The following is a 26,609-nucleotide window of genomic DNA, read 5'->3' as shown; positions in this document are numbered from 1 at the left end:
AGCGCCCCATGCATGTTGCTAGGTAGCTTGCTATCTACCTAGCAACACGCACAACTAGCCAGCCAGCGAGCAGGTGAACGGGGAGGGCCTTTGCGGAGGCTTGGATGAGCGGGGCTTGGACGAGCGGTGTTTTACTGTTTGTACTGTATGTGCTGAGAATGCCTGTTTGAATTGCTGGGGCCTAAGATTTCCAAACAATATCTAGGCCTCCACCTCTGTGGCTCTAATAGAGAAAGAAAATGGGAAGGCCTTGCCAGAAGGCTCTGTGAGGTAAATGGATTGAACCAACTGAGACTGGCCTCTAGGGGGGTTTTAAAGCTCCACTCCAAAACTAATACAAATGGAGGAATCTAGGAGAGGAAAAGGCAGAGCCAAGACTTCACAACCCCTGTGGTGTTTGTTTTGCTGTCTGGGCTCCTTTTCAGAAGATTTCACCTCACTTTCTGCCTCTGTGATAATTGAATTTTGAAAAATTTGGCTTTCTGTGAAAACAAGGATTGGTAATAAAGCTTCAGTTGAGCCCCCTTTTCCCCAGGATAACTCTTTCAGAGTGAATTTCCCTTCTTAGGGGTAGGTTTCTCTCACTCCCTGTTGTCTCACCCCCATTCTTAAGTATGAGTGGTTTTAAGTCGGCTGTTTGTAACTCGGGAACTGCCTGTACATTGTCTATGTGGTTGTATTCTACATATGTACATAATCTAAGCCTAACAATGGAATCTAATTACTAATCAGACTAGTTCTGCCCTTTGACATATGCCCAGAAATTGAGAGTAGAAGGCTCCTGATACAAAAACGACACTGTACTTGGCCATTTTCATGCTAATCGCTAATACTTGTGTACTCTATTAAAGAGTACAGCAATTGAATCCTTTCTTGTGAAAAATCAGCGAAAGAATTGGTAAGGGTCAACTGTGTATTTATTGTGTCAGAAGCTAATTGAGAATACAGTTATATAGAAAACCACAAAGTTGAAAACTTGGCATTCTTTCCTTTGATTAGAAGCTGGCCACTTCCGTGTGCCTCGGGTGTGGCTGTAAGAAGGTCCTCCATTGTGCATGTGGCAGGGCTCAGGCTGCATTTGAGGTAAGTGGTCTGTGGTTTACTCTTCTTCACACTCACATGTTATGGACTCCACTTTGTGACCCCATTTCTTTAGGTTGGCTCTGCATCTGGTGGTGCCAGAGCGCAGTCTGTTCAGTACCTTCCAAGTCGTCCAGTCTTCTATATTCGATATCAGCCACTGATTGAGATTCCGGGTTTTAGCCTGCTATTTTTGGACTCTCACTTGCTGAAGTGTCCCTGCGAGTATCTCTATAGATCTTAGGAAGCTATTTATTGATTTAAGGCATTGGCTTGCTGGCTGATATCTGAACAGAGGATAGGCCAGAGATGTCAGTGCCTTGGTCCTTTCATTGCAGGCTGCTACTTCCAGATAGATGACAGGTGGTGCAATAATGACTAAACAGTATAATTTCTCCAGTGGCGTAGGATGTAGACATCCTGTGATAATGTGGCATGTCTCATTAAGAGCCACATCCATTGTTTAACTGGAGACTAGAAAGTATAATGCAATAGACAAATATATTGGAAGTGGGTATACTCCAATATGCTTAGGAAAAGGGATTGAGTGGCATGCTAGATATTTTGTCCTCATATTGGTTGTTTGAATAAATGTGTGTCACCCTTTAATTATAAATATACTCAGAGTCACATACAACATTAAAGAGAACAAATACATCCTAATGCAGTGGTTCTCAATTTGTGGGTTCCCAAGTGTTTTGGCCTACAACTCCCAGAAATCCCACCCAGTTTACCAGCAGTTAGGATTTCTGGGAGTTTGAGGCCAAAACATCTGGGGACCCACAGGTTGAGAACCACTGCTTTAAGGTAAACAAGTTGCAAGTGTGACAAAAATTTGAGGATTTTAAAATTTATTTATCAAGGTATGGTTAATGAGTTGGCCCTGTTCCTGTTTCAAACATGGACCATGTGTGAGCATAGTTTTAAATTTAATATACACAAATCAATATGCAGTCTGACCCCATATCTGTAAGGGATGCATTCCTGGATTTACTATGGAAATGCAAAATTGCATTCCATGCAGTCATGCCGGCCACATGATCTTGGAGGTGTCTACAGACAACGCCTGCTCTTTGGTTTACAAATGGGTATGAGCACCAACCCCCAGAGTTGGGCATGACTGGACTTAATGTCAGGGGAAAACCTATACCTATCTTTACCTATTGAAACAAATCATTTCTGGCAGAAGCACATCATAGAATTATTATTTAGTATTGGAGAACTTAAAAAAACCTAGAGCAGAGATGTGGGTAAGTGAAATCATGGATATTGGTCCCATGGATATGGAATTTGTGGTTTCACTTCCCCAGATCCTGCAGATATGGAAATCATACCGTAATGAAGTCCGGACATAATTGAAAATGAGAAATAGCTCTGAGAGGCTGCCGTTCTTAGTGCGGGAGCCAAGGGAGCTGCTTAATCCTGCTCAGTGGTGCGCTTTTGATTGCTTTCCCTCTGTGAGATCTGTGTTTAATTTAGCCTTTGTAAATGATACATCTGGAATCCCACAAAGAGGAAAGAAGCATGGACTGGGCCAACAAGCTGTTTTCCTTCTTAAAGGGTTAAGTGTCACATTCAGCTTCACCCAAAATCACAACTGCATCAGATTTGTCTTCATTTTTTTAAAAAAAAGCTGTCCAGGAATTGGCAGATAACAAGGCAAGCCTCCCTTCCAAGGACCAATGCTTCCTCCATGCTGTTTACAATAGAAAACCAAGCAAGTACAAAACCTAATGGCTGCAGCAAAGCAATTCAATACAGAGAAGAGATGCAAAGATCAAAACTACGATTGCTTCACTGACTGTGCCAAGGCCATTATTAATATAAGTGGGCTCTAAAAGAATAAATCAGTTGAAGCCATTGCAAATGCTCCTCTTTCTTCAGAAGAATCATCTGGATAATGCCATTATCTCTGGGGGTTGTCTTTAATCACGTCTGATGAGCAAAACAAACTGACCCCGGGTTCTCCATCTTTTGAGGCATTTTTTATTATTCCAGTAAGATGAGGTGAATGTTAAGAACCAAAGGAAGATAAAAGAGATCTTATGGGAATTGGTGCCTTAATTGGATTGACCCTGCCCAGGAAGGAGGAATGAGGGACTGCTGGCTGGGCAAATGTGATTTGCTCAAACTCAGTCAAGTTAAGCCACTGCCATTTCTACTAAAAGACATAGTGAAAACAATAGAAATTAAATGAGTGCATTTCCCTATTTCCCATCACTTTTTTTCTCCAGAAGCATCAAGACAGAAAGATCTTTTTTGAAGTGAAGAAAACTGGCAATATTGATTAAGGAGCAGGTTGTTTGAAAGGGACACTTAACCTTAAATCTTTCTCAGTGGTATATTTGTCAATCATAGAAGGTGCTAACTACGAGAGAAATAAGGCTGAACACCCGAAAACCATCCACTGCATGGTAATCAGCCTCCTCCCAGTAGATTCAAATCAAGGAGAAGCTTCATGAGAACCACCACTCCTCTTAACGTTCCCCCAGCAACAACAAGAGTATCCCTCTGGGCAGCTAAACTAGGAAATCCCAATTGGATGCCCCCCATAAGGGTCTGCCTCCAGGGGAAAACCAAGAATGGGCAACTTGGAAGTCCCTGAACAAACTCTGAAGTGGAGTGGGCAGATCAAAAGACAATCTGGCAAAATGACACTACCTAAAAGAATCCTCCACCTTGTGCGACTGTGGAGCAGAGCAGACAACTCCGCATCTGCAGTGTCTGCAATGTCCTGCCTCATGTACAGAGGAAGAATTGTTTGAGGCTACAGACAATGAGGTTGCTGTTGCCTGTTTTTGGTCAACAACTAGCTAGGGTATTTTTTATTGGTCGGGCACTCCATCCGACCCGGGCTGGTTCGAACTCATGACCTCTCGGTCAGTAGTGATTTATTGCAGTTGGCTACTAACCAGCTGTGCCACACAATAATACTTTTGTTAGTTTATTTTTTAAGTTTAATGTCAGTTAAATTATATTTTTAAATTTCTGTATGATATAAATTTTAAAAGAGTTATTTTAACTCTTGTAAGCCCCTTTGAGAGAGCCAAAGTGGTATGCTGGTTTGAGTCTTGGACTACAATTCTGGAGACCTGAATTCAATTCGCCACTCAGCCGAATGAAAACCCACTGAATGGTCTTGGGCAAAGCTGACCCTCTCAGCCCTAGAAAACCCTGTGATAATAGGCTTGCCATAGGTAAAGGCAAACGTTTTCCCCTGACATTAAGTCTAGTCGTTTCTGATACCGGGGGTTGGTGCTCATCTCCATTTCTAAGCCGAAGAGCTGGCATTGTCCGTAGACATCTTCTAGGTCATGTGGCCGGCATGACTGCATGGAATGCTGTTACCTTCCCACCAAAGTGGTACCTATTGATTTACTTACATTTGCATTTTTTTAAACTGCTAGGTTGGCAGAGGCTGGAGCTAATAGCAGAAGCTCACCCCACTCCCTGGATTCGAACGACCAACCTTTCAGTCAGCAAGTTCATCAGCTCAGCTATTTAATCTGCTGCACCATCAGGAGCTCCAAAGTTTGCCATAAGATCATCAAAAGTAATAAAAGGCTTGAAGGTAAACAGCAACAAGACACTTTTGAGTCCCAGACTGGAGAATTAATAAATTAATAACAGTGAGTATCAGAAGAAACATAATGTAATAAAAATAAAAGACCCCTTGGGATTCCAAAGGTTTTGGATTACCATTCCCAGAGTATCTAATCATTGTCTGTGTTGACTACAGTTGACATCCAAAACATCTGGAGAGTCAAAGTTTTTTTACCCTAATGATATATTTTGTTGGTGTCACTGTTAGAAGTTTTCACATCTTTCTGTTCTTCAGACTTCAAGTGTTAAAACAATATTAATCTGAGTTTGAACAGCGGAGGTTATTATTTCGTTGTTTCTTGGCTGTGTTTCTGCATGACGGGGACTGAATGAAATGTGGCATGTCAACTTTGTTCAGCTACCAGCATGCCTTTGATCTGCTCCAAAAAAGTGAATGTTTATTTCCACATTCAAAGACTGCTTTGTGGGCTGCAGCATGTCACTCATGTCAAATATAATTTCAGCTGCTTCAAAAATAAAGCTTTTGGAGGCAGTGCTTGTTTTAATTCAAACTGTATGCTGTGAAGTTATTTCTGGAGTCTTCACAGTCATTTCTGTGTTGGTTGTGCAATTGTATATTGTCACTGAACAATCTTCCTAAAACCATGAAAAAAACAACATCTGCAGAATTATATTACCCTATATACTCATGTATACGTCAAGAAACTTTAGTTAAAAAAATTAACCAAAAAAATTGGTCGACTTATCAACAGGGCGAGGTAAAAAGGAGTCATCCCTTTCTCTGAGTAGAATGGCAAAAGGCAAGAAATTGTTATATCCTGGGAGAAACTAAAAGAAGTACCAAATATCCTTTTTAAATGTCTGGATGGGAAAACATTGGTGGTGACCAGGAGCAGCTGGCTCCCCAAAGCATCACTGCTGTTTTCTCTTCTCTATGTAATGACCCTTGACTTAGCCATGGTCATATCAAAATCAATAATTTCGACTCAAAACTTGCCCTTGACTTATACTGAGACCATCTTGTATATGAGTGTACATGGCAGGTTGTGGTAACTGAACAATTTGAATTATGTAGCATCTCTATTATATTCAAAGGCTAAGGTCGTGTTTATATTCCGACTCTGTCATTTAAACCCACTGGATGACCTCAGGTAAGTTACATGCTCCCAGCCTGAAAAAAAAGGGAATGGCCAGCTCTGAATAAATCTTGCCAATAAAATCCTGTGATACTGTAACAGAGTTGCTATACATTGGAAATGACTGTAGTGGGCGATGGAATGATAGCGGGGGAGAGCAATTCTTCCTTTTCTTCCTCTTTTCTCTTGCATTTCTTTATTGTTCTGGGCCCGGTTTTGTTCAACATCTTTATTAACGATTTAGATGAAGGGTTAGAAGGCACAATCATCAAGTTTGTAGATGACACCAAACTGGGAGGGATAGCTAACACTCCAGAAGACAGGAGCAGAATTCAAAACAATCTTAACAGATTGGAGAGATGGGCCGAAACTAACAAAATGAACTTCAACAGGGACAAATGCAAGATACTTCAGCAGAAAAAAATGAAATGCAAAGATACAGAATGGGGGACGATGCCTGGCTCGACAGCAGTACGTGTGAAAAAGATCTTGGAGTCCTCGTGGACAACAAGTTAAACATGAGCCTGACAATGTGATGCAGCGGCTAATTCAACTAATTTAAGACACCATAAAATCTCCAGCAGTATGTGGAAAATGAGGAAGTTCCATCAAGGACTCAGTGTCACAGTGGATGATGGAGCAGCAGCTCCACCTGTGGCCGAAATCGAGCATATCCTCACGAAGCCAAAAAGCTGGAGTGTTAAATTGCCTCTGTGTCTCTGTCTATATGTAGTTGTCTATATATGTCATTTGTCCAATGGCATTGAATGTTTGCCATTATATATGCATTGTGATCCGTCCTGAGTCCCCTTCGGGGTGAGAAGGGCAGAATATAAATATTGTAAAATAAATAAATAAATAAGAAATTATACAAAACCAGCATGAGCTTGGAATGATCCTGCATTTCTCTAAGTCTAAGAGAGATGGAGGCCCCTTCCACACTGCCATATAATATCCAGATTATCTGATTTGAACTGGATTAAATGGCAGTGAAGACTGATATAATCCAGTTCAGAGCAGATAATGTGGATGATCTGCTCTGACAATATAGATTATTTGGCAGTGTAGAAGGGGTCTGACTTGCCCAAGGTCACCCAGCATATGTCCATGGCCCACTGAGGAATTTGATATTTGATCTCCTGAATCATAGCCCAACACTCAAACCATCCCAGGAGCCCCTGGTGGCCCAAGAGCCCCCGATGGTGCAGTGGGTTAAACCCTTTTGCCGGCAGGACTGCTGACCGAAAGGTCAGCGGTTCAAATCCAAGGAGCGTGGTGAGCTCCCATCTGTCAGCTCCAGCTTCCCATTCGAGAACATGAGAGAAGCCTCCCACAGGATGGTAAAACATCAAATCTCCGGGTACCCTTAGGCAGCGTCATTGCAGATGGCCAATTCTCTCACACCAGAAGCAACTTGCAGTTTCTCAAGTCACTCCTGACACACACACAAGAATGCAAACCATGAAAGCATCATCATATAAAATATATACAATGTGCAGATAAATCTTAAATGTAGAGAACATTCATTGAAAAGTTAACTGACCACACTGGTAAAATTTCTTTTCATAAACAGGTCACAAATATCTGGTGTATCAATTAATACGTTGTGCCATTGTGACCAAATATTGTAAGATACATTATACAAACAGAACAGGCTTTTGAAATGAAATTTAGGCAAGGTACAGCAGTTCCTGGGTTTGAAAGCTTTAGGGGAGAGTATTGCTAGTAAATGCATGATTTTTCCATGTTTTAGATGCAGGATTATAACATTAAAATGAATGTGGTGGTGTCAGGAAATAAAGGAAGCAATTGCCTGTAAGATATTGGAACAAACCATTCTCTGGAGCCAGGATAATTACATTTAAGAACATAATGTTTATGTTAATGTGTGCTAACAGGCAGAGCCAAGGAAAAGATTGAGATTTTGCAGGTGGGTGGGTTAAGGAAGGATAACAACTTCCAGAACTCCCCACCTGTTGTTCTGGCTGGTGGATTCTGCGAATTGAAGGCTTTAAAGAGTATAGCATACATATTGTAATACACCTACTAAAAACACAGTAGAAAACAGACTACTGGCAGAATACCTATAATGTATCTATCTGCACATGTGTGCTTACTTTCAGTTGCCTGGATCTTTTCTGTGTTTTAATGTTTTGCAGGCAAGGGGGCATACACACACACACACACACACACACACACACACAGACATCTTATGTTTTGTCAGCTTACACAGTCTGCTTCTTAACACGCTAAGTGTCTATATCCTTGGATAATAGCCAGCAACCTTTGCTACTGAACTAAGATAGAGCCATAAATTGATACTTGTTGCATTGCAGATAAGAAGTGGAGGTTCCCACAGAAAACCTGCCACTGATGCAGATTATTAGCTAGGAATAAAGCACTGTTTGGCTTAAAGCCAAGCTAAGATTCAGGAGATAGAGCATAACCTGATGTGGGAATTGTGTGGATATATGTCAGTAGAACATGGTGACACTGCACAACCACCATATGCATGTCGTCATAAAACACATGACCATGTGCAGTGACACAACGTGCATAACTCCTCAAGTTTGAACTGGAAATGACAGTTCTGCATTGGACAAAAATGCCAAATGATTTCCATAGGGAAACATAGACCTATATATGTCACCAAAAGGATGCCATCCTAGCCATCCCTAAAGTAGACCCATTATATCAATGGAAATTTTTGAGTGTTCACCTAATTTCAACTGAGTTAAAGCTGGTCTTTACAACTGGATTTCTGTCATTGTTTTTGGCTTTTAGAACAAGCTATGTTCAAATGGAGTGAGAGTTCACCATAGTAAACTGGTAGCCTTACAGTCACTAGCAGTATTAACAGTAAAGCATATAGATAGCAGGCTTGAAAGAATGTGTTGTTGTGAGTTTTCCGGGCTGTATGGCCCGGAAAACTCACAACAACCAAGTTATTTCAGCCATGAAAGCCTTTGTCAACACATGGCCTGAGAGAAGCTTGTTAATTATAAGAACTGGATAATTCCAGGGCAAAGGACAAATGGAAAGGATTTTGTATCCATTCATACAAGACCCATTTTCTTTGGAACTGACACTGAGATTGGAATGCAATTCAATGGGTGTCTCTAGCTACATCGAGTTCAATGGAATGTACTTGCAAGATAAAGATAAATAGCTTGTAAGACATCCAGCCTAAATGCCATGAACTTAATAGATCTCACTGCTGAATTTAACATGAGTAGAATCGTGTTCTCTATCTCATGTGGCACAATGACCTTTATCTCTTCATTGCGTGATGAAAATGATTAGACTGCACAAAAATCCATTTTCCTTAAGCTATTTCTGGGGGGTCCAGAGAGAGAGAGAAATAGAGAGAGAGGCAGACATAGCAATATTGATTTCCATCCTAATCCTTTGCAGTTGAACTAGATGGAAGTCTTATTAAAAACCCTAGTTTTGTATTTTCCTCCTGAATGATTTTCTTTTGTTCTTCCATTTAAAAAGTTTTGACAACCCCATCATTAACACTTTTACATTTAAGAACATAATGTTTATGTTAATGTGTGGAAGCTGATGAAGAAACACAACCTACCAACTAACTACAAACCCACTAAGAAAATTCAACAAATGCTACATTTAGCAAAGGACAAGAGGGATCCTCTCACCTCTGCAGAAGTCTACCGTATACCATGCAGCTGTGGACAAGTCTACATAGAGACCTCCAAACGCGCCCAAACACGAATCAAGGAACATAAAAGGCACTGTGCAGACTAACTCAAACAGAGAAGTCAGCCATAGCAGAGCACTTGATGAACCAACCTGGACACAATATGTTATCTGAGAACACTGAAATGCTGGACCACTCTCACAACCACCATATCAAATTACACAGAGAAGCCATTGAAATCCACAAGCATGTGGACAATTTCAACAGAAAGGAGGAAACAATGAAAATGAATACAACCTGGCTACCAGTATTTAAAAAAATATCTTAAAATTAGGACGGTAAATAAAGAACAACACTCAGAAGACAGGGGAATTCCAGACAAGAAATCATCTGGGTCAGCTAACAAAGGTTTACCTCAGGCAAGAAGCAGCCAGGCTTTGAAGCTGCAAAGCCATTAAATGCTAATCAAGCTGGCCATTTGCAACATTCATACTTACCTCAAACGAACAAAGAGTTCTTTCTCCCAACTTGGACTATCCACAGGTATATAAATCCCACTTGCCTAGTTTCCAATATACCTCACTACTTCTGAGGATGCCTTGCCATAGATGTGGGCAAAATGTCAGGAGAGAATGTTTCTAGAACATGGCCATAGAGCCCGGAAAACTCACAGCAAGCCAGTGATTCCAGCCATGAAAGCATTCAACAACACATTAAAAATTTTGTTTACAGCCTTCCATTAATACTACAGTAGAGTCTCACTTATCCAACATAAATGGGCTGGCAGAACGTTGGATAAGCGAATATGTTGGATAACAAGGAGAGATTAAGAAGAAGCCTATTAGACATCAAATTAGGTTATGATTTTACAAATTAAGCACCAAAACATCATGTTATACAACAAATTTGACAGAAAAGGTAGTTAAATAGGCAGTAATGCTACGTAGTAATTACTGTATTTATGAATTTAGCACCAAAATATCACGATGTATTGAAAACATTGACTACAAAAATGCGTTGGATAATCCAGAATGTTGGATAAGTGGATGTTGGATAAGTGAGACTCTACTGTATTCAGTTCAGTGTCTGAGAGAGTAGCTGTTTAAGAAGAAGGTGGTAGTAAAACCATTCATACTCAGTCATTATATTGCATTCCTACCTTGCAAGCCATAGGTGCTAGTTTCAGATAGTTGCTTCAGAACAGTATTATTTCCTAACATCAGTTAAGAAGGCAGTAAACCTGGAAACGTATGACCACTTTTTCCCTAAACAGAGATGGACTATGAGCCAAGTTAGGAGATAATATCTCATTCCACATCAGTTGTGAGACATATTCCTCCCTGATCAGGCCACCAGTATATCTACAGAAGAAAAATGGCACTTTTTGTTGGGAGCAACTCCTAATTCAATTGTGTATATTTTAAAAACGTATTCTTAATCTTCACCAATTTCATAAAGCAAGACATCTGATAATATTAAGGTTTTTTAACAACTTAACTTTGCCAATTTTATTTTCACCACAGCATAATTTCTGCACTGATGTTATTTTGCCTAACAGTTGATGCATAATGCAGTTATCATCTCATAAAACAGTGTTCTTAGTTAGAATCACAATGTTCTTTTCCCTCCTTCTCTCCCCTCATATCCGTGTTACCCTTCTGTATAAAAGCAATTACAAAGATCCTGACTAGTACTGAGAGTTGCTGTAGAAGTAGTGGACAGTGTGATCTATTCAATCTGGATTCACACTTTGATGCCACTGTTTAAATCACATATTTGAGAAACCCCTAGTTGCCCATGATGGTGGGAGAAGGGCAGAGTTTAACAACTATAGTCCAAAAGGAGGAATTCTCTTTTTTTAAACTTGGAATCTGGACACTCATCCAAAATTATTTTTAAAGGAAGCGTAAGGGGTTTTCCAAATATACTATCACATGAAGTAGCAATTAGTGGCCACTGGACTAGTAGACTGGAAAACATCACCTTTGCCTAGTTTCCAACACCTCACAACCTCTGAGAATGCCTGCCATAGATGTGGGCGAAATGTCAGGAGATAATGCTTCTGGAATATGGCCATTCAGCCCAGAAAATGTATAGCAACCCAGGAAGGTAATTATTTCTACCTTCTCCCAAAATTATTCTCCCATCTGGAAAATTTGAGGGAGAATAATAAGAGCGTTTACTTAGGCCTATTGAAAAGATGGGGCCATTCTAGTTCCAGACTTCACATTTCAAAAAACAATTTCTAGACAATAATAGTGATGCTAGTCAACGTGAGGCAACTGGGGTTAAAAGTTTCAGTTCTGATGCCAGTTCCTTTTTCTTTAATGGTCTCACACATCCAAATGTTTTATGCTCAATTTAACATAAAAGGCTCGAGAATTTTATTGACTTCAGACTGGCTTTATTGTATTTCTTTATTACTGTATCTAAAAGCATTGAAAATTCAGGTGGATTTGAAAACATATCTTTATATGAACTTTCCACCAAGATGTTCTCCCTCAGTTATTTTTCTCTCCTAGTTATCTCTGCAATTCAAGCATGAGATGCTACTATGAAGATTTGTAATTTCAACTTTATACCATTTTGTGGAACAAATCCTACCAGAAAAACTCCTCTGAATCACTATAAGTTGGAAACCCAATCATGATTCTGGTGTTGATTATGTTTATATGCCAACCTGAGTTATTGCTGTTTTGCTGATGTTGTTGTCAAGACTTTCCACCTCCAACAACTAAACATTTTTTTTAAATAACTGCACCCAGTCTCTAGGCACATATCTTTTGGCAAAGGTGAATCTCCATGAATATGTGGAGACCACCTTTTGAAAACCACTAGTAAAGAACCACTAGTAAAGAACAAGTGATATTTACAAGCATTAATGTAATGGCACACAGGTAACTCAGCTGTTAATCTGAAGAACCATGTCTTTAAACTGCCAAGGATAAAGACATGCCACTACAAAAATATATTTGGTTAGCAGAAGATGGTTGTTTCTTTTCAGTTGTAGTTGCCCTAAAGATATACACTCCTCTGAAAACTCTTAGTTTAAAATATGCACTCAGAGATAAAAACAAAGTGTCTGAAAAATAAAATATCTTGTTTTCTCATAAACATCTTGTATGAATTTACCATACAGACACATTTCGTGTTAAAGTTCAGTTACAGATAGGATGTAGGTTTCTATGTTGAGTGCACATGGTATAATTCTTATTCAATAGTCCATAGTCTTTGTACTCCCTGAAGTCCATAAGCATACTTCGATACTGAAGTTCAAATAGCAACATGCACCAACCTCCACTGAGGTCTGATGCAAAACATATATCTGCTTTCATTGAAGACCAAACACAAACTGAATACAAAATGGAGTCCTGAGTCTGAACATGCTCAGTGCAATCACATGTCTATAACCCCTCCCACAAAGAGGTCAGTCAAACTGGCAAATCAGCATACACATAGAATACAAGTTAGCAAATATATACATTAACAAATAAATAGTGAGAGGCTTGGGAGGTTGCTATTTCCAAGTTTTCTTCAAGTTACTGAAAATGCATGTTCTTAATTATTTTATTGCCTTGAATTACGTCCTCTATTAAGTCTATTAATAAGAACTGCTGTGCCACAATCCAGTTTGAAAGCTGTACAGTATGAGGGGGAAACTGAAGATACAGAACCAAAGCAGGACAATGGTTTTGATTATGGTAGCAGTGCTGTAAAATGCTCAACAACTGAAGTATTCCAATTAATGTGTATAGGAGTTAGAATTAGGTATGAATTTCACAGGAATAGCTGTTTCAGCTTACAGTGGAAACAACAAAGCTTCACAGCACTGTAAGACAAACAGATTTATTAAGGTATAATCATGTGTGAACTAGAGTCTAGTGATGTTTCCATCAAAACCATTGGCAAATTATAATTGCATTGAAATAAACTTGGTGCACACATACCTATAAAAATACTCTCCATGTTCAATAAAGATAAAGCAAATACAGTAAAACCAACGCAGTGGTAGGATAGCAGGCTTGTGTACTCTCCTGTACGAATGCTTGAATAAGCAGCTGGACAAACATAGGGCATAATGTATTCATTATTTTGTTTTTCAAGGTTTTCATTTGGAAGTCCTTTGTATTGCTGCCTCTGCATTTATTTATTTATTTATTTTTTATGTCCTGCAATTCACTTTTAGCCTTTGACAAAATAGCGACAATAGCCTATTTTCGCTATTTTGAAATTTTAAAAAGAAAGTGTAAATAAGAAATCTATATATATAAGAGGCTTTTGGCATCACAGCGACTCACAAAACAACAAAACCCCAAAACCCCCAAACTCAAAAATTGCCAACACAATCAATCATCCCCGCCTCAAGTAAGATACAACACAATTACACTAAAAACACAATCACAACAGCAACAACCACAACAGGCAACCAGGTACTCTTCACCCAGCTGTTTTCAACTTCAACTCTCAACATTCCTAACACCTTAAGCTTCTGAGAGAAAAAACAAAAGGGACTCAGGCTGTTACAAATGCTGGGAGTTGAAGTCCAAACCACCTGCAGCAAAGGCCCAAGTTGGCCCACGCCTGTATCCCAGGGCACAGACAAACTGCATTTAGACCTCATCCATACTACTGTCCCTAGAACATACAGATTATCTGATTTCAACTCCATTATGTGGCAGTCTACACTCAAACTCCTACCACAACACAATATTACCCAGAATACCAAGGCACATCTGCCAATATCTCCTTTAAACTGGATTATCTACCTTGGCATTCTAAATAATATTCCTCTATGACATCGCCTTCACTCTACACTGCCATCTAATCCAGTTCAGTCTACATTTTATACAACTATGTACAACTGACCTCATATAATCCAATTCTAACCACCTAATATAACATTATAAATATAATATATAAGACTTACTATGGTATAATAATAGAAAACAATATGATCTCTAAAACCAGGAGATGAAATAAAGACCAACACTCGGAAAGCAGGGAAATTGGGAATTCTACAAACGAAACAATCAGGGCCAGCTAACACTTCCCAACAAAACATTCCTCCAGACAGTAAACAAACACCCTTTCAACCTGTAAGGCCATTAAAAACTAATCAAGGTGGCTAATTCCACCATTCAAACCTCCCACACCGACACTATTAATTCCTATTCAAACTGACCAACCAAGGATTCCGCAAGGTAAAAACCGACCAGACTTACAACCATCAAGGCTATTCAATACTTTTCAACCAGGCCAACCAACATTTCCCCTACATACAAAACCCCCAAACTCTGAAACCACAACACTACTCTGTCCCATTCAACCTCACCTAGCAACAATACAAACCGACCAGGCTTTTAACCTACAAACCTATTCAATACCATTCCATCTGGCCAAACAAGAATTCCCCTACTAAGGAAGTACCCACACTTCAAAGCGCCTCTTTGATTAATGCTATGACTTCAACCACTCCACAAAACGGCCAGACTTTCACGCTGCAAGGCTATTCACTCCTATTCCACCTGGCCAACAAATAATTCCCATAAGCCACAGCAACGCGTGGCCGGGCAAAGCTAGTGAGGTTATAGATGGCTGTTGCCATGTTGTCTGAAGAGGCAAGCAAAGAGACCTTTCAATTGCAGCTGTCCTATTAGGAATCCTTCCCCTAATACCTAACATTAGCTGTTCATCAAAATAGAGAACTTGTTTATGAGAAAAAAGGGGGAAGAACACAACTATACCCATATGTGAACAATGGCTGTCTAAACTGTTGGACTTACCTGAAATGAAGGAATTTACAATTTGGATCAGAAAAAAAAACCACTGGCAACTTTTTGAGAAATTGAGAAACTTTCATTTTTATTTTATTTTTGCAGAATGGTGAGAGCAAAATATTGGCTGTAGGTTTTGATTAATGGAAGATGGGTTGATTAGTTTTAGCAGTAGATGCGCATAAATATTACCAGAATTACATTTGAGGTAGCTATTATATTTATTTCTATTTAATCATCATTAGGAAGATTGGAAGCCAAATTTATAGTTTTTCTTCTTTCATGCTTCTTACCATGTTTCTCTTCTCTGTATTAATTTTTCTTTTGCTTTGTTCTTTGTTCTTAATGCATATGAAAAAACCTTAATAAAAATCTAAAACAAAAATGAGGAAGTTGTTCATTACATTTAAAATAAATATCAGCATCTGTGACTAGAACTGTATACTAATGTAACATGTTCTCAATAGTCACAGTCACATAAGTGGATATTGGAGAATAGGAGTGGATTTGCCATAATTCAAAGAGCAATGGGCAAAGGTGGGGCTTTAGCACAGCAAGTTAAACCACCAGCTGCAGTAAAATATTGTCAATCAAAGGTTGACAGTTCAAAGCCCGGGTCAGAGTGAGCTCCTGACCTTTAGCCAGCTTCCGCCTACCAAGTGGTTTGAAAACAAAATGTAAGTAGATAAATATGGGCCTCTTAAAAGCAACGAGGTATTTTAAGGCACTCATAAGGAAATGCCAGAAAAATGCTGGCGATTCAACTAAAGGAGGAAGTTTATGAACTAAGTTCTTCAGCAGGGTGATGGAGTGACAGCCCTCCCCCCCGCAGTGGCCAAGTCTCCAAGATGCCGAAGATGGGAAAACCGATATATACCTCTTTCTATGTACAATTGTCTGTCTTGTCAGTGTATAAACGGCATTGCAAGTTTGTCACATATGTATGTTCTGTGGTCCACCCTGAGTCCACTTTGAGGTGAGAAGGTGGAATATAAATATTGTATATAATAAATAAATAAATAAATAAAGGCACTCAGTCTGCCATGAGTGGCTAATAAAATTTGAATGCTTTTCCAGTATCTCGGGATGGCACAGAACAAAATACAATGGCAATAATATTCTTTGATGCCACCCCCCTTATAAAGGTATAGAGTCTCACTGAATGCATAAGTGGTGCTTAAAAATATCTCATATATAACTAAGTACATGGGCAACAACATTAAGGAACCTTCATCTGCTTCTTGCCTGAAGGAATCCTTTGTTGAAATGTGTTAGCTGGCCCTGATTGTTTCATATCTGGAATTCCCATTTTCAGAGTGTCGTTCTTAATTTACTATCCTGATTTTGTAGTTTTTAAATACTCGTAGTCAGATTTTGATCATTTTCATGGTTTCCTCCTTTCTGTTGAAATTGTCCACATGCTTGTGGATTTCAATGGCTTCTCTGTGTAGTCTGTGTAGGGCCCTTCCACACAGGCTTATTTCTCAGAATAGCAAGGCAGAAAATCCCACAATATCTGCTTTGAGCTGGGTTATCTGAGTCCACACTGCCATATAGTCCAGTTCAAAGCAGATAATGTGGGATTCTATTCAGCTGTGTGGAAGGTACCTTGGACATCTGGCAACTCTCGCTCCATGTATTGCTGGAGTCTGCCTTGCAGGATCTTGAGCATTACCTTACTGGCATGGGAAATAAGTGCCACTGTACAGAAGTTTGAGCATTCTTTAATGTTTCCCTTTTTTGGTATGGGGATATAAATTGATTTTTTCCAATCTGATGGCCAATCTTGTGTTTTCCATATTTGCTGGTATATGGCATGCATCACCTTAACAGCATCACCTTCCAAGATTTTAAACAGCTCAGCCGGGATCCCATCGTGTCCTGCTGCCTTGTTGTTAGCAATGCTTCTTAAGGCCCATTCAACCTCACTCCTCAGGGTGTCTGGTTCTAATTCACTCACCACACCACACCGTCAAAGCTATCCTCTATATTATTATCCTTCCTATACAGATCTTCTGTATATTCTCGCCACCTATTCTTGATCTCTTCAGCTTCTGTTAGGTCCCTGCCATCTTTGTTTTTGATCATGCCCATTTTTGCCTGAAATTTGCCTCCGATGTTTCTGATTTTCTGGAAGAGATCTCTTGTCCTTCCTATCCTATTGTCTTCTTCCACTTCGACTGAGCAGCAGCAGGAGGAGGAGGAACTGGGACCCAAAGTGAAATCACTGAATGGGAGATAAGAAGGGAGAACTGTGTTCCTTTTGGGTGGCCACTAAAGCCTGGCTGGAGAGAAGTGAAACTTTGGCCAAAGTGGAGGAGGTTTCAGCGGCAGTGGCTGCAACGTTTCCTGGGATTAATTGCTTTTTTTTTTTTTTTTTTTGCTGTTTTGCTCCGACCAGACAGCAGGTGGGAGCCAGGGAGGGCTGGGCGTGCCTTCTAGGAGGGCCCTTCCTCCTCCTCCTCCTCCTCCTCCTCTTTAGCACTCCAGTTCCGTTCCCAAACCTGGAGCAGCCTCGCCGCCGGGTCCCCTCTTGAGCCCTGAGCCGCACCTCTCCTCCAGCACCATGGACAGCGCCCCTCTGCAGGACCTCGACGCCGCCGGCTTCCTCCGCCTCTGGCAGCACTTCGACGCCGACGGTGAGGCTGGGGGAGGGGGTTAGGGGGCGAGGAAAGAGGAGAGGGGTCCCCAAAGCCTGGAAATGGGGCGCCTCCTGTGCGGCATCCAGAGAGGCAAAGCCTTATCGTCAGGGCTGCCCCTTTGCGCCACCTTAGACCAGTTCACCCAGCTCTCCGAAAAGTTTTTGCCTTCGAGTTCGGAGGGAAGGCAGCCAAAGATCCAAGCATCTGGGCAGACGTTGTGTCATTACCTTTGCAGCCATGCAATTCGGAAATCTTCTCATCATTTTCTAGAATCATAGAATAGTAAAGTTGGAAGAGACCTCATGGGCCATCCAGTCCAACCCCCTGTCAAGAAGCAGGAAATTGCATTCAAAACACCCCCGACAGATGGCCATCCAGCCTCTGCTTAAAAGCCTCCAAAGAAGGAGCCTCCACCACAGCCCGGGGGAGAGAGTTCCACTGCCGAACAGCCCTCACTGTGAGGAAGTTCTTCCTGATGTTCAGGTGGAACCTCCTTTCCTGTAGTTTGAAGCCATTGTTCCGCGTCCTAGTCTGCAGGGCAGCAGAAAACAAGTTTGCTCCCTCCTCCCTATGACTTCCCTTCATGTATTTGTACAAGGCTATCATGTCTCCTCTCAGCCTTCTCTTCTTCAGGCTAAATATGCCCAGTTCTTTAAGCCACTCCTCATAGAGTTTGTTCTCCAGACCCTTGATCATTTTAGTTGCCCTCCTCTGGACGCTTTCCAGCTTGTCAACATCTCCCTTTAATTGCGGTGCCCAGAATTGGACACAGTATTCCAGGTGTGGTCTGACCAAGGCAGAATAGAGGGGGAGCAGGACTTCCCTGGATCTAGATGCTATACCCCTATTTATGCAGGCCACAATCCCATTGGCTTTCTTAGCAGCCGCATCTCATTGTAACTTGTTGTCCACGAGGACTCCAAGATCTTTTTCACACGTACTGCTATCAAGCCAGGCGTCCCCCATCCTTTTCCTTTTTCCCATCCTCTTTATCAGCTCAAAGGCTGGCACACTTTTGTGACATTTTGAGGCAACACCTTGCCCAGTTCTGAGTTCTGGTTTTATTTATAAAACAATATAAAATGAATATATTTTTGAATTCCATTGTTTCTGACCATCTAACTTTTTTTGTGTCAGGAGTAACTTGAGAAACTGCAAGTTGCTTCTGGTGTGAGAGAATTGGCCGTCTGCAAGGACGTTGCCCAGGGGACACCTGGATGTTTGATGTTTTACTGTCCTTGTGGGAAGCTTCTCTCATGTCCCTGCATGGAGCTGGAGCTGACAGAGGGAGCTCATCCGCACTCTCCCTGGGTTGGATTTGAACCGGCAACCTTCAGGTCAGCAACCCAACCTTCCAGTCAGCAGTCTGCCGGCACAAGGGTTTAACCCATTGCGCCACTGGAGACTCCTGCTGACAATCTAGTGACACGCACTTAACAATGCTTGTGTTTCTGAGACAACTAAGAGTGGTTCGACATTGGTAAAGTGCATATTCTTTGAACTCTGAAGCTATTGACTGACTGAGGCTCCTTCCATACAGTGAATAAAATCCCACATTTTCTGCTTTGAACTGGAATATATGGCAGTGTGGACTCAGATAACCCAGTTCAAAGCAGATATTGTGGGATTTTCTGCCTTGATATTCTGGGTTATATGGCTGTGTGGAAGAGCCCTGAAGCTCTTTCCACATAACTGCATAAAAACCCACTTTATCTGCCTTTGAACTCGGTTATATGGCAGTGTGGACTCTGGGCCCTTCCGCACAGCCGTATGACCCAGAATGTCAAGGCAGAAAATCCCACAATGTCTGCTTTGAACTGAGTTGTCTGGTCCACATTGCCATACATTCAATTTCAAAGCAGATAATGTGAGATTTTATTAAGCTGTGTGGAAAAGGCCATAGATAACCCATTTCAAAGCAGATATTGTGGATTATCTGCTTTGATATTCTGGGTTATATGGCTGTGTGGAAGGGCTGTGACTCCATTTAAAGGAGTGCTAGCATACTTACCATTATTACACTATGTAACAAAATTTGAAAACAAATTCTGTTCCTGGTTTGAAAGTGTTATTTCCTGCGTAATTATGCAGTACATACTTTGAAAGTAGTTGTTATACTCCAGAAGTTTCTTTATGTGGCTGCCACAAATTATGTTGAATTGGTTAAGAGTCAAAGAGATATTCATTGAAAAATTATAGCAAATGTGCTGCAGAATGTCCCGTGAAAAACAAAGTTTTTGCAGTTTATTAAACTTTTCCCATTTTTTAAATAATAGAATCAATTAGGAAATGACATTTATAACCCAGGAATAAAAATCATGTTACATAGTGTTATCCTCATCTTTTTCTTTCATAAAAGTAATAATAATAAATAAGAGTAAAACTTTATTTCTAAACTGCCCTCTCTCCCGGAAGGGACTCAGGGTGGTTTACAGACACAAAACAAAAAGGCAAATATTCAGTGCCTCAAATCAGTACAAACACATCGAAGTAATACAAGACAATACACAGTAACAGCAGTAAACTTACAACAAAAAATTAAGCATTGAGATGAAAATAATCAAATCAGACATAGTAAACTAAAACACGAGTAACTCACAAAGGAGATCCTGGCTGTACAAAGCTCATAGTCATATTTTGCTCTCCTGATAAAAGATCACTTTGAAATTACATCTTGTTAAACATGTGTATAAAAGCCCGTGGTGGCTCAGTAGGTTAAACCACTGAGCTGCTGAACTTGCTGACAGAACGGTCAGTGGTTCAAATCCAAGGAGCAGGGTGAGTTCCTGCTGTCAGCCCCAGCTGCTGCCAACCTAGCAGTTTGAAGACATACAAAATATGAGTAAATCAATAGGTACCGCTCCAGGGGAAAGATAATGGCGCTCGATTCAGTCATGCCAGCCACATGACCTTGGAGGTGTCTACAGATAATGCTGGTTATCGACCTTTATCTTTACCTTAAACATATGCATGCATGATCTGCATGCAGGTAGCTTCTTAACCTAGCACACACTTACCTTTGAGTCAAAATTATTTATTTGAATTAAATTGTATTTTTAGATTATCAGGTTAATGTATTTTTCCATTTTGGTAAAGCTTTGATTCTTCTTTCACTTACTTCTAAAATCTGTATATATGTTTTGAACATCCTCCAGCAGGGGTAGCTTGCATTTTGTACCCATATTTGTATTAATGTCAATTGCGTCACTGGTATTTCTGTGCTGATGTCAAAGAGACATCACTGAATGATGTCTCAAGTCTCTGCCTCTTGTTTATTTTAGAAAGAATATTCTAAAAATCTATTTTTTTAAAAAAAGCATAGAAAAGTGGCTTGTGTATGCCATATAGCTTAAGCGAACTTTTGTTTGTTAGAAAGGTATCAACAGAAGTATTAAATGTTTACAGTATGTGTAATTTCTGATCATAAACATTAATGCTATATTTAGTAATACATATTTTAATTCATTTTAGACAACGGATACATAGAAGGCAAAGAGCTTGATAACTTTTTCCATCATCTCCTAAAGACACTGGGCAGTGAGGTAAGTTCTGTCTCATATTATCTGCATGTAAGGATAAACACAAATATTCAGTACGGTCCTCATATCTGTGGGGTCCATTTATCCATGTTGACAAAACATGTCCTATCTAGGCATTTTCTAAGTCCTACAGTGTGACTCTATGTTTCTTAAAAGAGCGGTCCTTCATTTCAATAAGATTAACTATTTACATGGTTTTGTGTGTCCTTATGAAATTGGGAAATGTGTCCCCTGCAGGTAGGGAAGTCGTATTAGTGGCACAATGGGTTAAACCCTTGTGCCAGCTGAACTGCTGACCTGAAGGTTGGGTTGCTGACCTAAAGGTTGCTGGTTCAAATCCGTGAGACGGGGTGAGCTCCCATCTGCCAGCTCTAGCTTGCGGGGATATGAGAGAAACCTCCCAGCAGGATGGTAATACATCTAGGTGTCTCATGGGCAATGTCTCTGAAGACGGCCAATTCTCTCACACCAGAAGTGACTTGCTGTATGTTCTCAAGTTGCTTCTGACATGATAAAAAACCTGCTGCACATATGGGAAGTACTGTGGTCAAATGGGTACTTAGAAAAGAATAGGAAGACATCGCTTTTTGTTGGACTACAGATCCCACAATCCTTTGGTCAGGATAGTCCTTGCTCCCTTTAACTGAGGATTCTGAGACTGTAGTTTACAAGGTAGTTTATAAGAACCCTGATATTTCTTTTAAACACTCTAACAGGATCGGGCTGTGGCGCAGGCTGGTTAGCAGCCAGCTGCAATAAACCACTCTGACCAAGAAGTCATGAGTTCGAGGCCAGCCTGTGTCGGGGTGAGCACCCGACAATTAAAATTTTAAAAAAATAGCCGCTGCTCGTTGTTGACCTAACCAACCTGAAAGATAGTTGCATCTATCAAGTAGGAAATTTAGGTACCACTTATATGCGGGGAGGCTAATTTATGACACCATAATAATCACCCAGCCGCCGTTGGAATGAGGAAGTTGCCATCACAGTGGATGATGAAGCAGCTGCTCCCCTGTGGCCGGAATCAAGCATACCCTCAGGAAGCTGGAAGCTGGAGAAGGTTTAAATTGCCTCTGTGTCTGTCTCTGTCTATGTTCTATGTTATATGGCATTGAATGTTTGCCTTATATGTGTACAATGTGATCCTCCCTGAGTCCCCTTCGAGGTGAGAAGGGCGGAATATAAATACTGTAAATAATAATAATAAATAATAATAACAGGATACTTTCAGAAAGACTGAATTCATTCTACTCCGTTGTTTTGGGACCAGGGTTGCATCTACATTGTGAAATTAATAACTGACACCACTTTAATTGCTATAGCTGTAATTTTATGAAGCCCTTCTCTGACAAAGGGTGTTGGTGCCTCACCAAATTGCCAGGATTCCATAGTTTTGAGCCATGGCAGTTAATGTGGTGTCAAACTTCATTAATTCTACATTGTAAATGCACCCAAGGAGAGGGTGGGGACTAGATGCATTGTCTTTTCACCTTCCTGCCCTGCCAAGGAATTGAGTGACTGCTGCCATTGCTGGAAAGGGTTGCCATAGCATAGGGCACAAGCAGAGTATTTAACCAAATGTATTAGCTTTGCCACTTCCTTCCTTAGCGATTCTTAAAATACAGCAAATTGCTCTCTGTTGGCAGCAGAAGTTCCACTTAGGTTCTTTTTGCAACAGGTGCACAGACTCCATTATCGCAGCTTGTCTTCCAAGTCTGCACAGATGCCACCCACACCGCGGTCATAATTCTGGCATAAAGCAAACCTGTTTCTTTCAACAAAGTTAGAACGTGGGGAACAAAGAGACCACCGTATTTAGACTAATGAAAATAGACCGAAAAGAACAGTCTATTTTGGGTGGAGGGTGAGAGAGGGATTTAGAGGGAGAGCAGTAAGTGTTTCTTCTTTGTTCAAAGCAGAGGTTGATTAGTTTTGCAGATGCAATATTCTCATTTCCAAAACCGATTAGCATGGTACTTTCCCCAGAGTTAATTTACACTAGCTTAGGGAAATGGATCTGTATACAAACAGCTGTAACTCTTGCCTTAACAGTGTGGTCAATTATTTATCTTCTGTTTCATTGCAGCTGACATATTGCTCTTTTTTGTTATTATGATGATTATTTCCTGCTGTTCAAAAGAGGAGGAAAGCACACAGTCATTATCCAGTGCTTTCTTTGCATATACTCTGACACTTTTAGAGCAGTTTTGTGTGGCTCTCCGGATATCACTGAACTACATCTCCCAGCATTTTTCACTATTAGCTATGCTGCCTAGGCCTGCTGAGACTTGTAGTTCAATAATACAGGGAGAATGGAAATCTCTTCACTGATTTACTGACAAAATTTAAAAAAATAAAAAATATCAATAAGCATTAGAAAACCACTGCAGGCATATTATGCAATAAAAGGATTGGCAGCCCCTTAAACTCATGTCAGTGCTGGATTTGCCTTAAAGTTTCCAAGACAAATTATAGATGAAATTAAATTAAAAGGAAAGAGAGAAATGAAATTCTTTCTGAACTACTATCATGTTATTGTGAGTTGGGGGTGTAACACGAAGATAGGCAGCTAGTTGTCCTCCAGTATTAACTCTGGGTTGCTGTGAGTTTTCTGGGTTGTCTGGCCATGTTACAGAAGCATTCTCTTCTGACCTTTCACCCACATCTATGGCAGGCAGCTTTCATAGTTGGTCATGATGAATAGAGCTGATGGGAGTTGTTGTCCAAAACACGAGGGAAGCATGTTTTGAGCGTAAGTGAGCTTAAACCCTTCATACCTTAACCTACGTTTTCAGCATTCTTGTTAGGATGTGAATGTTATTTATAACATAGTCACAATAAGTTAGTGTCTATGGATGCATCAACACTGTAGAGTTAATACAGTCTGATATTATCTAACTGCCATGGATCAAAATCATGGAAGCTATGGTTTTATCACATCTTTATCATTCCGTGCCAAAGACTTCTGGTGCTTCACCAAACTACAGACCTCAGGATTCCATAGCATAGAGTCATGGCACTGAAAGTGGTGCCAAACTGCATTCATTCTACAGTGTAGGTGCACCCTGTTGGGGATTGTGGAATATAGGTAGAAGCTCTTACGTGTGCTCATGAACCCAGAGTCACCCTGCAGAATGATGCACCACTCAGCTTTGCAGAACAAATAACATAGGAACTTTTAATAAGCCCAAGAGATCAACAAAACAATGGTATTTACAATAGTCCCTCTGATTGCTTACAGAAATCAGCAGTCATAACAGTCCTTTCTTAGTCCATAAATCTGCTTCACTGAAGAACAGCAGTAAATAAGGCCTCAGAAATAGCCAGTCCTCTCTGAGGACAGAGCCATCTTCTTTTAATTTAGTACTTAGAAGATTCACACATGCACACACACAGAGAGAGAAACGTGTTCAAACCAGTTCTCCAGCAGCAGGACAGCAACAGTTGCAAACTGATTCCCAGGTCTTTGCAAACTTAACTAATTAGCTTCATGCATTTGATTTTCCAGTTAACACACACATAGTATCTTTGCAAACCATGACACACCCTATGTCTATGCAATTCTGTCAGGAGTTGTTTCAATAACAAAGGTTTAATTTACCAAACACTTTCATAATTTTGGGAGAAAAAGAAAGTGGGAATGTGGACACAAAATTTGCTTCTGTTGTACCAGACTGAAAAGAAAGTATGGATTTGTCTGAGTGTCCACCATTCCTCAAGCATTGTTAGTAGAATAGGCAAACATTTTGGGAACTGTGATCTTGAAATATTTTCCCCATTCAGTGATATTCCCAGAGTCCATCCTTAACTTTTCTGGAGTCCTGGGGTGTATCTATACTGTGGAATTAATATTGTTTGATACCACTTTAACTACCGTGCATAGGATGGAGCCATAGTAGTTAAAGTGGTGTCAAACTGCTATAATTCTGCAGCGTGGGTTGTCTCTAGGTAACCCAACACATTGACAGGTAGCTTTGTATTTTTCTATAAAATTGGTGTTTGTAACTGTACAAGATAATAGCAATTGAATCTCAATCACTACCAGCTACTAGGAATATTACATTATAAGCAAGACTATTCATGTTTGAATACAGATGACTGATACCTCCAGGGAAGGATTTTGGCTTGCTTTCAGCTGTGTGCTACCCACCAACAGTAAAATTACCATCTTATTTTCATGGTTAATGAAGAATGTAATATAATGTTTTTTTCACTACTTTCCCACGAAAAGATTTTCATGCAAAGAAGACATTTTTACTATAAACACAGCAATAAATTATTGGAAGGCTATACATGTTCTCCTTAGAACAAGTGTTGTTTAATGCATGTAATTTTGGCCCTTTCTACACTGCCATATTATCCAGATTATCAAAGCAGATAATCCACATTATTTGCTTTGAACTGGATAATATGAGTCTACACTACCTAATAATCCAGTTCAGAAACAGTTGGAAACTGTAGTCTATAATTATATATGATCTTTTTAAAAATTAGATTGTGGAATTTATATTATTCTAATGTGTGGTTTATTTGGTGGTTGTTGTTTTTTTTAAAAAAAATGCTATACAGTCATGTGCCACATTATTTTAAGTACTACTTCAATTAGTTTCAATGTAATATCTTTCATATGAAATAAAAATCTTGGGGAACCATTCTGGTTCTTAACTAACTTTGTTCCCAAAGACCTTTCAGAGAATAGGCCAAGCTGTTGTATATGATTATTTTTGAATGATCTTCTCACCTGCCATACTTTGGGACCAGCCTATCGCAATCCGTTGCCAGAGCATTATGTGAAGCTATCTCAAAACAGTATGCAGGCTATGTCCCTCTAACATTATTAGTACCTTATCTTTTTCCTTGCATGCTTTAAAGAAACACTCCCATCTGATCAAGAAACATGTGATTTCAAAATCTTCTGTCATTTTGCTTGTTCTAGTGAAAGTGCTACCATATTATGTACTGCTAGGAATCAACCATCTTTGGGGAACTAGAGAGAGGAGAGAGGTTAAGACATGAACCGCTGGATTCAAATGACAAGAAAAGCTATTACACCTAAGTTTAGGAAGAATTTCTTGGCATTAAGACCTGTTCAACAGCAGAATAGACTACCTCAGGGGTGACAGACTCTTCTTTATCTAAGGTCTTTAAATAGAGGTTGGTTGGCCATCCCTTAGGACAGTGGTTCTCAACCTGGGGTCCCCAGATGTTTTTGG

At 40.2% G+C, this 26,609-nt stretch overlaps 1 protein-coding gene and 1 long non-coding RNA gene across 2 annotated transcripts in view; both read left to right on the top strand.

Moving 5' to 3' along the window:
- LOC134298959 (uncharacterized) lies at positions 1–5,195 on the top strand. The gene is made up of 3 exons (XR_010006092.1): positions 1–570; positions 1,000–1,083; positions 4,488–5,195. It is a non-coding gene; the product is annotated as an uncharacterized LOC134298959 (long non-coding RNA).
- An 11,612-nt stretch (positions 5,196–16,807) lies between these two features.
- The window catches only part of scgn (secretagogin, EF-hand calcium binding protein), a 35,530-nt gene continuing 25,728 nt past the window's right edge, over positions 16,808–26,609 (top strand). The window contains exons 1-2 of the mRNA XM_003219771.4: positions 16,808–17,854; positions 21,329–21,399. Of these exons, the coding sequence (XP_003219819.2) occupies positions 17,782–17,854; positions 21,329–21,399 (144 nt within the window). The 5' untranslated portion in view covers positions 16,808–17,781. The remainder of the gene's footprint in view (positions 17,855–21,328; positions 21,400–26,609) is intronic.

Source organism: Anolis carolinensis, chromosome 4 (genome assembly GCF_035594765.1).
Source record: "Anolis carolinensis isolate JA03-04 chromosome 4, rAnoCar3.1.pri, whole genome shotgun sequence".
Classification (NCBI taxonomy): Eukaryota; Metazoa; Chordata; class Lepidosauria; order Squamata; family Dactyloidae; genus Anolis; species Anolis carolinensis.
Note: the sequence above shows the minus strand (reverse complement) of the source record. Positions and strands in the feature narration are given on the sequence as shown.